General features: G+C 47.3%; 1 protein-coding gene across 1 annotated transcript in view; it reads left to right on the top strand.

Moving 5' to 3' along the window:
* The window catches only part of SNRNP200 (small nuclear ribonucleoprotein U5 subunit 200), a 78,747-nt gene that overhangs the window by 42,292 nt on the left and 20,309 nt on the right, over positions 1–16,146 (top strand). The window contains exons 21-29 of the mRNA XM_086865478.1: positions 12–209; positions 2,008–2,160; positions 3,072–3,152; positions 5,600–5,683; positions 7,388–7,494; positions 7,574–7,692; positions 8,808–8,962; positions 12,476–12,665; positions 14,209–14,382. Coding sequence (XP_086721604.1) covers positions 12–209; positions 2,008–2,160; positions 3,072–3,152; positions 5,600–5,683; positions 7,388–7,494; positions 7,574–7,692; positions 8,808–8,962; positions 12,476–12,665; positions 14,209–14,382 — 1,261 coding nt within the window. The remainder of the gene's footprint in view (positions 1–11; positions 210–2,007; positions 2,161–3,071; positions 3,153–5,599; positions 5,684–7,387; positions 7,495–7,573; positions 7,693–8,807; positions 8,963–12,475; positions 12,666–14,208; positions 14,383–16,146) is intronic.

Here is a 16,146-nt window from a genome sequence, read left to right as displayed (position 1 = left end):
GAATTCCGTAGGACGCGGTGAATTGGTTGGGATACACGTACCTGTACATCCGCATGCTCCGCTCGCCGACGCTTTACGGCATTTCCCACGAGGATCTGAAATCGGATCCGCTCCTGGAGCAGCGACGCCTCGACCTCGTCCACACGGCGGCGCTGATGCTCGATAAGAACAACCTGGTGAAGTACGACAAGAAAACCGGGAATTTCCAGGTGGGATGGAGGGGAAAAATCGGGAAAAATTCAGGAGGGATGGAGGAAAAAATTGGGAATTTTTGGGTGGGATGGAGGGAAAAATCCAGGTGGGATGGAGGGAAAAAATCGGGAAAAATTCAGGAGGGATGGAGGAAAAAAATTGGGAATTTTTGGGTGGGATGGGGGAAAAAAATTGGGAATTTTTAGGTGGAACAGAGGAAAAAATTGGGAATTTTTAGGTGGAACAGAGGAAAAAATTGGGAATTTTTGGGTGGGATGGAGGAAAAAATCCAGGTGGGATGGAGGAAAAAATTGGGAATTTTTGGGTGGGATGGAGGAAAAATAATGGGAATTTTTGGGTGGGATGGAGGGAAAAATTCAGGTGGGATGGGGGAAAAAATTGGGAATTTTTAGGGGGGATGGAAAAAGAAAATTGGGAATTTTTGGGTGGAATGGAGGAAAAAATTGGGAATTTTTAGGTGAGATGGAGCGAAAAAATTGGGAATTTTTAGGTGAGATGGAGAAAAAAATTGGGAATTTTTGGGTGGGACGGAGGAAAAAAATCGGGAATTTTTAGGGAGGATGGAGGGAAAAATCCAGGTGGAATGGAGGAAAAAATTGGGAATTTTTGGGTGGGACAGAGGAAAAAATCCAGGTGGGATGGGGGAAAAAAATTGGGAATTTTTAGGTGGGATGGAGGAAAAAATTGGGAATTTTTAGGGGGGATGGAGGGAAAAAATCGGGAAAAATTCAGGAGGGATGGAGGAAAAAAATTGGGAATTTTTAGGTGGGATGGAGGAAAAAATTGGGAATTTTTAGGGGGAATGGAGGAAAAAAATTGGGAATTTTTGGGTGGGATGGAAAAAGAAAATTGGGAATTTTCAGGGGGGATGGAGGGAAAAATCCAGGTGGGATGGAGGGAAAGAATCTGGAATTTTTAGTGGGGATGGAGGGAAAAATTGGGAATTTTTAGGGGGGATGGAGGGGAAAAATCGGGAATTTTTAGGGGGGATGGAGGAAAAAATTGGGAATTTTTAGGTGGAACGGAGGAAAAAATTGGGAATTTTTAGGTGGGATGGAAAAAGAAAATTGGGAATTTTTAGGGGGGATGGAGGAAAAAAATTGGGAATTCCCGTGGTTTATTCTGACTGTTCCCCTGGTTTATTCCGACTGTTCCCGTGGTTTATTCCGACTGCTCCCGTGGTTTATTCCGACTGTTCCCCTGGTTTATTCTGACTGTTCCCATGGTTTATCCCGACTGTTCCTGTGGTTTATTCTGACTGTTCCTGCTGTTATCCCAACCATTCCCATGGTTTATCCCAACTGTTCCTGTGGTTTATTCTGACTGTTCCCCTGGTTTATTCTGCCTGTTCCCCTGGTTTATTCTGACTGTTCCCCTGGTTTATCCCGACTGTTCCTGTGGTTTATTCTGACTGTTCCCCTGGTTTATCCCGACTGTTCCCGTGGTTTATTCCGACTGTTCCCATGGTTTATTCTGACTGTTCCCACGGTTTATCCTGGCTGTTCCTGCTGTTATCCCCACTGTTCCTGTGGTTTATTCTGACTGTTCCCATGGTTTATCCTGACCATTCCCCTGGTTTATCCCGACTGTTCCCATGGTTTATTCCAACTGTTCCCGTGGTTTATCCTGACTGTTTCCATGGTTTATCCTGACTGTTCCCATGGTTTATCCTGACTGTTCCCATGGTTTATCCTGACTGTTCCCCTGGTTTATTCCGACTGTTCCCATGGTTTATTCCGACTGTTCCCGTGGTTTATTCTGACTGTTCCCGCTGTTTTCCGGCTGTCCCGGCAGGTGACGGAGCTGGGCCGCATCGCCAGCCATTATTACATCACCAACGAGACGGTGCAGACGTACAACCAACTCCTGAAACCCACCCTGAGCGAGATCGAGCTGTTCCGCGTCTTCTCCCTGTCCTCCGAGTTCCGCAACATCACCGTGCGCGAGGTACGGCCACAGCCGGCACCCGGCAACACCCAGGAACACCCGGAAACAACCAGGAACACCCGGCAACACCCGGCAACACCCAGTAACACCCAACAGCCGTCGCCCCACAACACACAGGAACACCCAGCAACACCCAGGAACGCCCAGGAACACCCAGCAACACTCAGGAACACCCAGGAACACCCAGGAACACCCAGAAACACCCAGGAACATCCAGAAACACCCAGCAATGCCCAACAACACCCAGAAACATCCAGCAACACCCAACACCAACAGCCAGCTCCCAATCGAATCTCAGGATGTGGATCCATAAAAATTTGGGATGTGGATCCATAATTTCAGGGTTTGGATCCATAATTTCAGGGTTTGGATCCATAATTTCAGGGTGTGAATCCATAAATTCAGGATGTGAATCCATAAAAATTTGGGATGAGAATCCATAAAAATTTGGGATGAGAATCCATAAATTCTGGATGTGAATCCATAAAAATTCAGGGATGGATCCATAAATTCAGGATGTGAATCCATAAAAATCTCAGGACGTGGATCCATAAAAATTTGGGATGTGAATCCATAATTTCAGGGTGTGAATCCATAAAAATTTGGGATGAGAATCAATAAATTCTGGATGTGAATCCATAAATTCAGGATTTGGCTCCATAAAAATTCAGGGTGTGAATCCATAAAAATTTGGGGTGTGAATCCATAATTTCAGGGTGTGAATCCATAAAAATTCAGGGGTCGCAATTCCCGGACTCGACGTTCCCGGAGGGAATTTTTCCCTTGGAGAAACCCCAGATAGGAAAAAAACTCGGGAAAATTTTAATTTTTGGGGGAAAAATCCGGAAAAACCTGGAATTTTTGGGGTGTTTGGGTTATTCCAAAGGGATTATCCGTGTTTTTTTTTTCAGGAAGAGAAGTTGGAGCTGCAGAAACTTCTGGAACGCGTTCCCATCCCGGTGAAGGAGAGCATCGAGGAGCCCAGCGCCAAGGTGGGAATTCCCAGCGGGAATTCCGGACTCTTCCCGTTCTGGAATGTTCTGGGGGGGGGATGGGAAGGGGGGAGGGGGGGAAAAAATTCCTGGAATGTTTGGAGGAAGGGAAAGGAAAATTCCTTGGGAATTCTGGGTCAGGGAAAGGAAAATTCCTTGGGAATTCCGGGTCAGGGAAAGGAAAATTCCTTGGGAATTCTGAGCCAGGGAAAGGAAAATTCCTTGGGAATTCTGGGTCAGGGAGAGGAAAATTCCTTGGGAATTCCAGGCCAGGGAAAGGAAAATTCCTTGGGAATTCTGGGTCAGGGAAAGGAAAATTCCTTGGGAATTCCCAGCCAGGGAAAGGAAAATTCCTTGGGAATTCTGGGTCAGGGAGAGGAAAATTCCTTGGGAATTCCAGGTCAGGGAAAGGAAAATTCCTTGGGAATTCTGGGTCAGGGAAAGGAAAATTCCTTGGGAATTCCCAGCCAGGGAAAGGAAAATTCCTTGGGAATTCTGGGCCAGGGAAAGGAAAATTCCTTGGGAATTCCCAGCCAGGGAAAGGAAAATTCCTTGGGAATTCTGAGTCAGGGAAAGGAAAATTCCTTGGGAATTCCCAGCCAGGGAAAGGAAAATTCCTTGGGAATTCTGGGTCAGGGAGAGGAAAATTCCTTGGGAATTCCCAGCCAGGGAAAGGAAAATTCCTTGGGAATTCCCAGCCAGGGAAAGGAAAATTCCTTGGGAATTCTGAGCCAGGGAAAGGAAAATTCCTTGGGAATTCCGGGTCAGGGAAAGGAAAATTCCTTGGGAATTCTGGGCCAGGGAGAGGAAAATTCCTTGGGAATTCTGAGCCAGGGAGAGGAAAATTCCTTGGGAATTCTGGGTCAGGGAGAGGAAAATTCCTTGGGAATTCGGGGCCAGGGAAAGGAAAATTCCTTGGGAATTCTGAGCCAGGGAAAGGAAAATTCCTTGGGAATTCCGGGTCAGGGAAAGGAAAATTCCTTGGGAATTCTGGGCCAGGGAGAGGAAAATTCCTTGGGAATTCTGGGTCAGGGAAAGGAAAATTCCTTGGGAATTCGGGGCCAGGGAAAGGAAAATTCCTTGGGAATTCCCAGCCAGGGAAAGGAAAATTCCTTGGGAATTCTGGGTCAGGGAAAGGAAAATTCCTTGGGAATTCCCAGCCAGGAAAAGGAAAATTCCTTGGGAATTCTGGGTCAGGGAAAGGAAAATTCCTTGGGAATTCCCAGCCAGGGAAAGGAAAATTCCTTGGGAATTCTGAGTCAGGGAAAGGAAAATTCCTTGGGAATTCTGGGCCAGGGAGAGGAAAATTCCTTGGGAATTCTGGGTCAGGGAAAGGAAAATTCCTTGGGAATTCCCAGCCAGGGAAAGGAGATTTTTTTGGAATTTGGTGCCTGGAAAAGGAGATTTTTTTGGGAATTCAGCAGCAGGGAAAGGTGATTTTTTTGGGGAATTTGGCACCAGGAAAAGGAGATTTTTTGGGAATGGGGAAAATCCGATTTTTTGGGAATTGGGAAAATCAGATTTTTTGGGAATTGAGAAAATCAGATTTCATTGGGAATTCTGAGCCAGGAAAATCAGATTTCCTTGGGAATTGGGAAAATCAGATTTTTTGGGAATTAGAAACCAGGAAAATCAGATTTTTTGGGAATTCCGAGCCAGGAAAAGCAGATTTCCTTGGGAATGGGAAAATCAGATTTCCTTGGGAATGAAGCACCAGGAAAATCAGATTTTTTGGGAATGAAGAAAATCAGATTTTTTGGGAATGGGAAAATCAGATTTTTTGGGAATGGGAAAATCAGATTTCTTGGGAATGGGAAAATCAGATTTTTTGGGATTGGGAAAATCAGATTTTTCGGGAATGAAGCACCAGGAAAAGGAGATTTTTTGGGATTGGGGAAATCAGATTTCCTTGGGAATGAAGCACCAGGAAAAGGAGATTTTTTGGGAATGGGGGAAATCAGATTTTTTGTGAATGAGGAAATCAGATTTTTTGGGAATGGCAAAATCAGATTTCCTTGGGAATGAAGCACCAGGAAAATCAGATTTTTTGGGAATGAAGCACCAGGAAAATCAGATTTTTTGGGAATGAAGAAAATCAGATTTTTTGGGATTGGGAAAATCAGATTTCTTTGGGAATGAAGAAAATCAGATTTTTTGGGATTGGGAAAATCAGATTTCCTTGGGAATGAAGCACCAGGAAAATCAGATTTTTTGGGAATGGGAAAATCAGATTTTTTGGGAATGGCAAAATCAGATTTCCTTGGGAATGAAGCACCAGGAAAATCAGATTTTTTGGGAATGGGAAAATCAGATTTTTTGGGAATGGGAAAATCAGATTTTTTGGGAATGGGGAAATCAGATTTTTCGGGAATGGGAAAATCAGATTTTTCGGGAATGAAGCCGCTTTCCCAGGATATTCCATGAGAATTTTCCGTGGCCGTTCCCAGATCAACGTCCTGCTCCAGGCGTTCATCTCGCAGCTGAAGCTGGAGGGATTCGCGCTCATGGCCGACATGGTCTACGTCACCCAGGTGAGCCCGAATTCCACGGAATTCCCGGGAATTCCCGGGGAATTCCGAGGGGGATCCGCGCGGAAAGGGCGGATTTGGGAAGTTGGGAAGTTGGGAATTTGGGAATGGGAATTGTTCAGGAATGGGAATTAATTGGGAATGGGAATTGGGGAATGGGAAATTGGGAATGGGAATTAATTGGGAATGGGAATTTGGGAATGGGAATTATTTGGGAATTATTTGGGAATGGGAAATGAATTTGAGAATGGGAATTTGGGAATGGGAAATGGGGAATGGGAATTTGGGATTGGGATTTATTTGGGAATGGGAATTTTTTGGGAATAGGAATTGAATTTGGGAATGGGAATTTGGGATTGGGAATTTTTTGGGATTGGGGATTTGGGAATGGGAATTTGGGAATGGGAATTTGGGAATGAGAATTTGGGAATGAGAATTTGGGAATGGGAATTATTTGGGAATAGGAATTGAATTTGGGAATGGGGATTGAATTTGAGAATGGGAAATTGGGATTGGGAATTATTTGGGAATGGGAAATGGGGAATGGGAATTTGGGATTGGGAATTATTTGGGAATGGGAATTGAATTTGAGAATGGGAATTTGGGAATTTGGGAGTGGGAATTGTTCAGGAATGGGAATTATTTGGGAATGGGAAATTGGGGAATGGAAATTTGGGATTGGGAATTATTTGGGAATTATTTGGGAATAGGAATTGAATTTGGGAATGGGGATTTGGGAATGGGAAATGGGGAATGGGAATTTGGGAATGGGAATTTGGGAATGGGAATTATTTGGGAATGGGAATTTGGGAATGGGGATTTGGGAATGGGAAATTGGGAATGGGAATTATTGGGGAGTTTGGGAATTGAATTTGAGAATGGGAATTTGGGATTGGGAATTATTTGGGAATGGGAAATGGGGAATGGGAATTGGGGAATGGAAATTTGGGATTGGGAATTATTTGGGAATAGGAATTGAATTTGGGAATGGGAATTTGGGAATGGGAATTTGGGAATTTGGGAATGGGAATTTGGGAATGGGAATTATTTGGGAATGGGAATTTGGGAATGGGAATTATTTGGGAATGGGAATTTGGGAATTTGGGAATTGGAATTTGGGAATTTGGGAATTTGGGAATTTGGGAATTTGGAAATTTGGGAATTTGGGAATGGGAATTTGGAAATGGGAATTTGGGAATTATTTGGGAATGGGAATTTGGGAATTTGGGAACGGGAATTTGGGAATTATTTGGGAATGGGAATTACTGGGGAATGGAAATTTGGGAATTTGGGAATGGGAATTTGGGAATTTGGGAATGGAAATTTGGGAATTTGGGAATGGGAATTTGGGAATTTGGGAATGGGAATTTGGGTATTTGGGAATTTGGGAATGGGAATTATTTGGGAATTTGGGAATTTGGGAATGGGAATTTGGGAATGGGAATTTGGGAATGGGAATTATTTGGGAATTTGAGAATTTGGGAATGGGAATTTGGGAATTATTTGGGAATGGGAATTACTGGGGAATGGGAATTTGGGAATTTGGGAATGGGAATTTGAGAATGGGAATTATTTGGGAATTTGGGAATTTGGGAATGGGAATTATTTGGGTATTTGGGAATTTGGAAATGGGAATTTGGGAATTTGGGAATTATTTGGGAATGGGAATTTGGGAACTGTGGGACACAATCCCCGAGCGCTCCGCAGTCGGCCGGCCGTTTGATGCGCGCCATCTTCGAGATCGTCCTGAACCGCGGCTGGGCCCAGCTCACCGACAAAACCCTCAACCTCTGCAAGATGATCGACAAGCGCATGTGAGCCCCCGGAATTCCCGGAATTCCCAGAATTCCCGGAATTCCCGCGGCTCCCTGACCCCTCGGGGACGTCCCGCAGGTGGCAGTCCATGTGTCCCCTGCGCCAGTTCAAGAAGCTCCCCGAGGAGGTGGTGAAGAAAATCGAGAAGAAGAATTTCCCCTTCGAGCGACTCTACGACCTCAACCACAACGAGATCGGTGCTGGAACGGGGGGAATTCCCAAAGATTTGGGGGGATATCCTAAAAATTTGGGTGAAATCCCAAAAATTCGGGTGAAATTCCCAAAATCCGGGATGAAATCCCACAAATTTGGGTGAAATCCCACAAATTTGGGTGAAATTCCCAAAATCTGGGCTGAAATCCCCCAAATTTGGGTGAAATTCCCAAAATCTGGGCTGAAATCCCCCAAATTTGGGTGAAATTCCCAAAATCCGGGATGAAATCCCACAAGTTTGGGTGAAATCTCAAAAATTTGGGTGAAATCCCACAAATTTGGGTTGAAATCCCCAAAATTCTGGATGAAATCCCACAAATTTGGGTGAAATTCCCAAAATCCGGGATGAAATCCCACAAATTTGGCTGAAATCCCACAAATTTGGGCTGAAATCCCCCAAATTTGGGCTGAAATCCCCCAAATTTGGGTGAAATTCCCAAAATCCGGGCTGAAATCCCACAAATCCGGGCTGAAATCCCTCAAATTTGGGTGAAATCCCACAAATTTGGGTTGAAATCCCAAAAATTTGGGGTGAAATTGCCAAAATCTGGGCTGAAATCCCAAAAATCCGGGATGAAATTCCATTATTTTTAAAGAATTCTCCCCCTCAGAATCCCATTTTTTCTGGAAATTTTCCCCCTCATGATCCCATTTTTTCTGGGAATTCCGCCCTGACCCCACCCTGTTTTTTTAGGGAATTCTCCCCCTCATAATCCCATTTTTTCTGGGAATTTTCCCCCTCATAATCCCATTTTTTCTGGGAATTTCACCCTGACCCCACCCTGATTTTTTCGGGAATTTTCCCCCTCATAATCCCATTTTTCTGGGAAATTTTCCCCCTCATAATCCCATTTTTCCTGGGAATTCTCCCCCTCATAATCCCATTTTTCTTGGAATTCTTCCCCTCATAATCCCATTTTTTAGGGAATTCTCCCCCTCATAATCCCATTTTTTCTGGAAATTTTCCCCTTCATAATCCCATTTTTTCTGGGAATTCCGCCCTGACCCCACCCTGATTTTTTTGGGAATTCTCCCCCTCATAATCCCATTTTTTCTGGGAATTCCGCCCTGATCCCGTTGTTTTTTTCCCGCCTCTCAGGGGAGCTGATCCGGATGCCGAAAATGGGGAAAACCATCCACAAATACGTTCACCTGTTCCCGAAGCTGGAGCTGTCGGTTCACCTGCAGCCCATCACCCGCTCCACGCTCAAGGTGGAGCTCACCATCGCTCCCGACTTCCAGTGGGACGAGAAGGTGGGAAAAGAGGGAAAAAACGGGAAATTTGGGAAAGAATCGTGAGGGGAAATGGAGGATTTTGGGAATGGAGTGGGAATCGTGAGGGGAAAATGGAGGATTCTGGGAATGGGAGATGGAAATCGTGAGGGGAAATGGGGGATTCTGGGAATTGTGAGGGGAAATGGGGGATTCTGGGAATGGGAGTGGGAATTGTGAGGGGAAAATGGAGGATTCTGGGAATGGAGTGGGAATCGTGAGGGGAAAATGGAGGATTCTGGGAATGGGAGATGGAAATCGTGAGGGGAAATGGGGGATTCTGGGAATTGGGGTTGGAAATCGTGAGGAGAATTCTGGGAGTGGGAGGTGGAAATCGTGAGGGGAAAATGGAGGATTCTGGGGAATTGTGAGGGGAAATGGGGGATTCTGGGAATGGAGTGGGGAAAATGGGGGATTCTGGGAATGGGAGGTGGGAATTGTGAGGGGAAAATGGAGGATTTTGGGGAATTATGAGGGGAAAATGGGGGATTCTGGGAATTGTGAGGGGAAATGGAGGATTCTGGGAATGGGAGGTGAAAATCGTGAGGGGAAATGGGGGATTCTGGGAATGGAGTGGGAATCGTGAGGGGAAAATGGAGGATTCTGGGAATGGGAGGTGAAAATCGTGAGGGGAAATTCGCGGTGTTGGGAATGGGAGTGTAAATTGTGAGGGGAAATGGGGAATTTGGGGAATGGGAGTGGGAATTGTGAGGGGAAAATGGAGGATTCTGGGAATGGGAGGTGAAAGTCGTGAGGGAGCTCACCATCGCTCCCGACTTCCAGTGGGACGAGAAGGTGGGAAAAGAGGGAAAAAACGGGAAATTTGGGAAAGAATCGTGAGGGGAAATGGGGAATTTTGGGGAATTGTGAGGGGAAAATGGAGGATTCTGGGAATGGAGTGGGAATCGTGAGGGGAAAATGGAGGATTCTGGGAATGGGAGGTGGAAATCGTGAGGGGAAATTCGGAATTTTGGGAATTGGGATTGGAAATCATGAGGGGAAATGGGGAATTTGGGGAATGGGAGTGGGAATTGTGAGGGGAAAATGGAGGATTCTGGGAGTGGGAGGTGAAAATCATGAGGGGAAATTGGGGATTTTGGGAATGGGAGGTGGAAATTGTGAGGGGAAATGGGGAATTTGGGGAATGGGAGTGGGAATTGTGAGGGGAAAACGGGGGATTTTGGGTATTGGGGTTGGAAATCGTGAGGGGAATTCTGGGAGTGGGAGGTGGAAATCGTGAGGGGAAAATGGAGGATTCTGGGAATGGGAGATGGAAATCGTGAGGGGAAATCCGGGGTTTTGGGAATGGGAGTGGGAATTGTGAGGGGAAATGGGGGATTTTGGGAATTGGGGTTGGAAATTGTGAGGGGAAATGGGGAATTTTGGGGAATTGTGAGGGGAAATGGGGGATTCTGGGAATTGGGGTTGGAAATCGTGAGGGGAATTCTGGGAGTGGGAGGTGGAAATTGTGAGGGGAAAATGGAGGATTCTGGGGAATTGTGAGGGGAAATGGGGGATTCTGGGAATGGGAGGTGGGAATTGTGAGGGGAAAATGGAGGATTTTGGGGAATTATGAGGGGAAAATGGGGGATTCCGGGAATTGTGAGGGGAAATGGGGGATTCTGGGAATGGGAGGTGAAAATCGTGAGGGGAAATGGGGGATTCTGGGAATGGAGTGGGAGTCGTGAGGGGAAAATGGAGGATTCTGGGAATGGGAGGTGAAAATCGTGAGGGGAAATTCGCGGTGTTGGGAATGGGAGTGTAAATTGTGAGGGGAAATGGGGAATTTGGGGAATGGGAGTGGGAATTGTGAGGGGAAAATGGAGGATTCTGGGAATGGGAGTGGGAATTGTGAGGGGAAAATGGAGGATTCTGGGAATGGGAGGTGAAAGTCGTGAGGGAGCTCACCATCGCTCCCGACTTCCAGTGGGACGAGAAGGTGGGAAAAGAGGGAAAAAACGGGAAATTTGGGAAAGAATCGTGAGGGGAAATATGGGGAATTTTGGGGAATTGTGAGGGGAAAATGGAGGATTTTGGGGAATTGTGAGGGAAAATGGGGGATTCTGGGAATGGAGTGGGAATCGTGAGGGGAAAATGGAGGATTCTGGGAATGGGAGGTGAAAATCGTGAGGGGAAATTCGCGGTGTTGGGAATGGGAGTGTAAATTGTGAGGGGAAATGGGGAATTTGGGGAATGGGAGTGGGAATTGTGAGGGGAAAATGGAGGATTCTGGGAATGGGAGGTGGGAATTGTGAGGGGAAAATGGGGGATTCTGGGAATGGGAGGTGAAAATCGTGAGGGAGCTCACCATCGCTCCCGACTTCCAGTGGGACGAGAAGGTGTGAAAAGAGGGAAAAAACGGGAAATTTGGGAAAGAATTGTGAGGGGAAATGGGGAATTTTGGGGAATTGTGAGGGGAAAATGGGGGATTTTGGGAATTGGGGTTGGAAATCGTGAGGGGAATCCTGGGAGTGGGAGGTGGAAATCGTGAGGGGAAAATGGAGGATTCTGGGGAATTGTGAGGGGAAAATGGGGGATTCTGGGAATGGGAGGTGGAAATCGTGAGGGGAAATTCGGAATTTTGGGAATTGGGATTGGAAATCATGAGGGAAAATGGGGAATTTTGGGAATGGGAGTGGGAATTGTGAGGGGAAAATGGAGGATTTTGGGAATTGGGGTTGGAAATCATGAGGGAAAATGGGGAATTTTGGGAATGGAGTGGGAATTGTGAGGGGGAAATGGAGCATTCTGGGAGTGGGAGGTGGAAATTGTGAGGGGAAATGGGGAATTTGGGAATTGGGGTTGGAAATTGTGAGGGGAAATTGGGGATTCTGGGAATTGGAGTGGGAATTGTGAGGGGAAAATGGGGAATTTTGGGGAATTGTGAGGGGAAATGGGTAATTTTGGGAATGGGAGTGGGAATTGTGAGGGGAAATGGAGGATTCTGGGAATGGGAGGTGGAAATTGTGAAGGGAATTTTGGGAATGTTGGAAACTGTGAGGGGAATTTTGGGAATGGGGTGGGAAAATGGGGGATTCTGGGAATTTGGGTTGGAAATTGTGAGGGGAAATTGGGGATTTTGGGAATGGGGTGGGAAAACGGGGAAAACAATTCTGGGAATGGGGTGGGAAATCGTGAGGGAAAACGGGGAATTCTGGAGATGGGGAGGTGAAAAAATGCAGGATAAATGATCTGGGTGGGGATTTACTGGGCTGAGGTGTGGAAATCATGAGGGGAAATTCCCAGGTTGGAAGGAAAAGATGGAATTTTGAGGCTGGATTGTGAAAACCATGCGGGAAAACCAGAAAATTCTGAATCCAGGATGTGAAAACAAAAAGGGGAAAATTCCCTGATTTATGGAAAACCAGAAAATCTGAACTCCAGTATAAAAACCACGAGGAAAAACCCAACCTTGGGATGAAAAGGAGCTGGAAAAACCTGGAATTATGAGGGTTGGGATGAAAAATTGAGAAATTCCATCATTTTTTTTTCCAGGTTCACGGCTCTTCCGAGGCTTTTTGGATCCTGGTGGAGGATGTGGACAGTGAGGTGATCTTGCACCACGAATATTTCCTGCTCAAAGCCAAATATGCCCAGGATGAGCATCTGGTGACGTTCTTCGTTCCCGTCTTCGAGCCGCTGCCGCCGCAGTATTTCATCCGCGTGGTGTCCGACTGCTGGCTCTGTGAGTGCCCCTTCCCGGGGGTTATTCCTGCTTTTTCTTGGATTTTATTCCTGGTTTTTATTGGTTTTTATTCTGGTTTTTATTGGTTTTTATTTCTGGTTTTTATTGGGTTTTATTCCTGCTTTTTCTTGGTTTTTATTCCTGGTTTTTATTGGATTTTATTCTTGTTTTTTTAGGCTTTATTCCGGGTTTTTATTGGTTTTTATTCCTGGTCTTTATTGGTTTTTATTCCTGGTTTTTATTGGTTTTTATTTCTGGTTTTTATTGGTTTTATTCCTGATTTTTCCTGGGTTTTATTCTGGATTTTATGGCTCTGTGAGTGCCCCTTCCCGGGGGTTATTCCTGCTTTTTCTTGGATTTTATTCCTGGTTTTTATTGGGTTTTATTCCTGGTTTTTATTGGTTTTTATTTCTGGTTTTTATTGGTTTTTATTCCGGGTTTTTCTTGGGTTTTATTCCTGATTTTTCCTGGGTTTTATTCTGGATTTTATGGCTCTGTGAGTGTCCCTTCCCGGGGGTTATTCCTGCTTTTTCTTGGATTTTATTCCTGGTTTTTTTAGGCTTTATTCTGGGTTTTTCTTGGTTTTTATTTCTGGTTTTTCTTGGGTTTTTTTCCTGATTTTTCCTGGGTTTTATTCTGGATTTTATGGCTCTTTGAGTGCCCCTTTTCCAGTTTTTTGGGGGAAATGTGGTTTATAACCTCTCTTTTCCCAGGGGAAAAATCCTCTGGAATCCAAGGAAAAAATTCCAGGAATCCAAGTGACAATTGGGATTTGGGATCCTGGGTTTATCCTCCCTTTTTTGGGGAGAAAATCCTCTGGAATCCAGGGAAATAATTCCAGGAATCCAAGTGGCAGCAGAAATTTGGGATTTTGGGTTTATCCCTATTTTCTTTGGGGGGAAAATCCTCTGGAATCCAGGGAAAAACTTCAGGGAATCCAAATGACAATGGGGATTTGGGATCCCTGCTCTCTCCCCTATTTCCAGGGGTTTGGAATTTTGGGTTTATCCCCTTTTTCTTTGGGAAAAATCCTCTGGAATCCAGGGAAATAATTCCAAGAATCCAAGTGATAATTGGGATTTGGAATTCTGGGTTTATCCCCCTTTTCCTGGGCAAAAATCCTCTGGAATCCAGGAAAAACTTCAGGGAATCCAAGTTGTGGCAGATCTTTGGCATCCTGGGTTTATCCTCCCTTTTTTTTGGGGAAAATCCTCTGGAATCCAAGGAAATAATTCCAGGAATCCAAGTGGCAGCAGAAATTTGGGATCTGTGCTTTCTCCCCTTTTCCAGAGCTTTGGAATTCTGGGTTTATCCCCCTTTTCCTGGGGAAAAATCCTCTGGAATCCAAGGAAAAAATTCCAGGAATCCAGGTGGCAGCAGAAATTTGGGATCTGTGCTCTCTCCCCTATTTCCAGAGCTTTGAAATTCCGCGTTTTTCCCTTTCCCAAACATCTCAAATCCATTTTCCATCCCCCTTTTTCCAACCCCGCCTCACCCTCACCCATCCCTAAAATCCTGGAATTCTTTCCCATCTTTCATCCAGCCTGTGAGACCCAACTCCCCGTGTCATTCCGACACCTGATCCTTCCGGAAAAATACCCTCCTCCCACGGAGCTGCTGGACCTGCAACCGCTGCCGGTGTCGGCTCTTCGGAACAGCTCCTTCGAGAGCCTCTACCAGGACAAATTCCCCTTCTTCAACCCCATCCAGACTCAAGGTGGCCGTTCCCTGACTCGTTTTCCCGGGATTTGGGTGTATTCCCGAGGGGTTTTTTTGGGGATGGGGGTGTTGGAGAGGTTTGGGGGTGTTGGGGGTGTTGGGGTGTTGGGGGTGTTGGGGGTGTTGGGGTGTTGGGGGTGTTGTTGGGGGTGTTGTTGGGGGGGGTGTTGGGGGTGTTGTTGGGGGTGTTGGGGTGTTGGGGTGTTGTTGGGGGTGTTGGGGTGTTGGGGGTGTTGTTGGGGTGTTGGGGGTGTTGGGGGTGTTGGGGTGTTGTTGGGGTGTTGGGGTGTTGGGGGTGTTGTTGGGGGGGGTGTTGGGGGTGTTGTTGGGGGTGTTGGGGTGCTGGGGTGTTGGGGGTGTTGGGGTGTTGGGGCTGTTGGGGGTGTTGGGGGTGATGGGGTGTTGGGGGTGTTGTTGGGGGTGTTGTTGGGGGTGTTGTTGGGGGTGTTGGGGGTGTTGTTGGGGGTGTTGTTGGGGGTGTTGGGGGTGTTGGGGATGTTGGGGGTGTTGGGGTGTTGGGCTGTTGGGGTGTTGGGGGTGTTGGGGTGTTGGGGATGTTGGAGAGGTTTGGGGGTGTTGGGGGTGTTGGGGGTGTTGGGGTGTTGGGGGTGTTGGGTGTTGTTGGGGGTGTTGGGGGTGTTGTTGGGGGTGTTGGGGTGTTGTTGGGGGTGTTGGGGTGTTGGGGGTGTTGGGGGTGTTGTTGGGGGTGTTGGGGTGTTGGGGGTGTTGGGGGTGTTGGGGTGTTGGGGGTGTTGGGGTGTTGGGGGTGTTGGGGGTGTTGTTAGGGGTGTTGTTAGGGGTGTTGGGGTGTTGGGGGTGTTGGGGTGTTGGGGGTGTTGGGGGTGTTGTTAGGGGTGTTGTTAGGGGTGTTGGGGTGTTGGGGGTGTTGTTGGGGGTGTTGGGGTGTTGTTGGGGGGGGTGTTGGGGGTGTTGGGGGTGTTGGGGTGTTGGGGTGTTGGGGGTGTTGGGGGTGTTGGGGTGTTGGGGTGTTGGGGGTGTTGTTGGGGGTGTTGGGGTGTTGTTGGGGGTGTTGTTGGGGGTGTTGGGGTGTTGGGGTGTTGGGGTGTTGGGGGTGTTGTTGGGGGTATTGGGGGTGTTGGGGTGTTGGGGGTGTTGGGGTGTTGGGGCTGTTGGGGTGTTGGGGGTGTTGGGGGTGTTGGGGGTGTTGGGGTGTTGGGGTGTTGGGGGTGTTGGGGTGTTGGGGTGTTGGGGGTGTTGTTGGGGTGTTGGGGGTGTTGGGGTGTTGGGGGTGTTGGGGGTGTTGTTGGGGGTGTTGGGGGTGTTGGGGTGTTGGGGGTGTTGGGGGTGTTGGGGGTGTTGGGGTGTTGGGGGTGTTGGGGGTGTGGGGGTGTTGGGGTGTTGGGGGTGTTGTTGGGGGTGTTGGGGGTGTTGGGGTGTTGGGGGTGTTGTTGGGCGTGTTGTTGGGGGTGTTGGGGGTGTTGTTGGGGGTGTTGTTGGGGGTGTTGGGGGTGTTGGGGGTGTTGGGGGTGTTGTTGGGGGTGTTGGTGTTGTTGGGGGTGTTGGGGGTGTTGGGGTGTTGGGGGTGTTGTTGGGGGTGTTGGGGGTGTTGGGGTGTTGGGGGTGTTGTTGGGGGTGTTGTTGGGGGGGGTGTTGGGGGTGTTGTTGGGGGTGTTGGGGGTGTTGGGGGTGTTGTTAGGGGTATTGGGGGTGTTGGGGTGTTGTTGGGGGTGTTGGGGGTGTTGTTGGGGGTGTTGGGGGTGTTGGGGGTGTTGGGGTGTTGGGGGTGTTGGGGGTGTTGGGG

Source organism: Cyanistes caeruleus, chromosome 29 (assembly GCF_971803275.1).
Source record: "Cyanistes caeruleus chromosome 29, bCyaCae1.hap1.1, whole genome shotgun sequence".
Taxonomy (NCBI): domain Eukaryota; kingdom Metazoa; phylum Chordata; class Aves; order Passeriformes; family Paridae; genus Cyanistes; species Cyanistes caeruleus.
The sequence above is the reverse complement of the archived record's forward strand: the minus strand, read 5'-3'. Positions and strand labels throughout refer to the sequence as shown.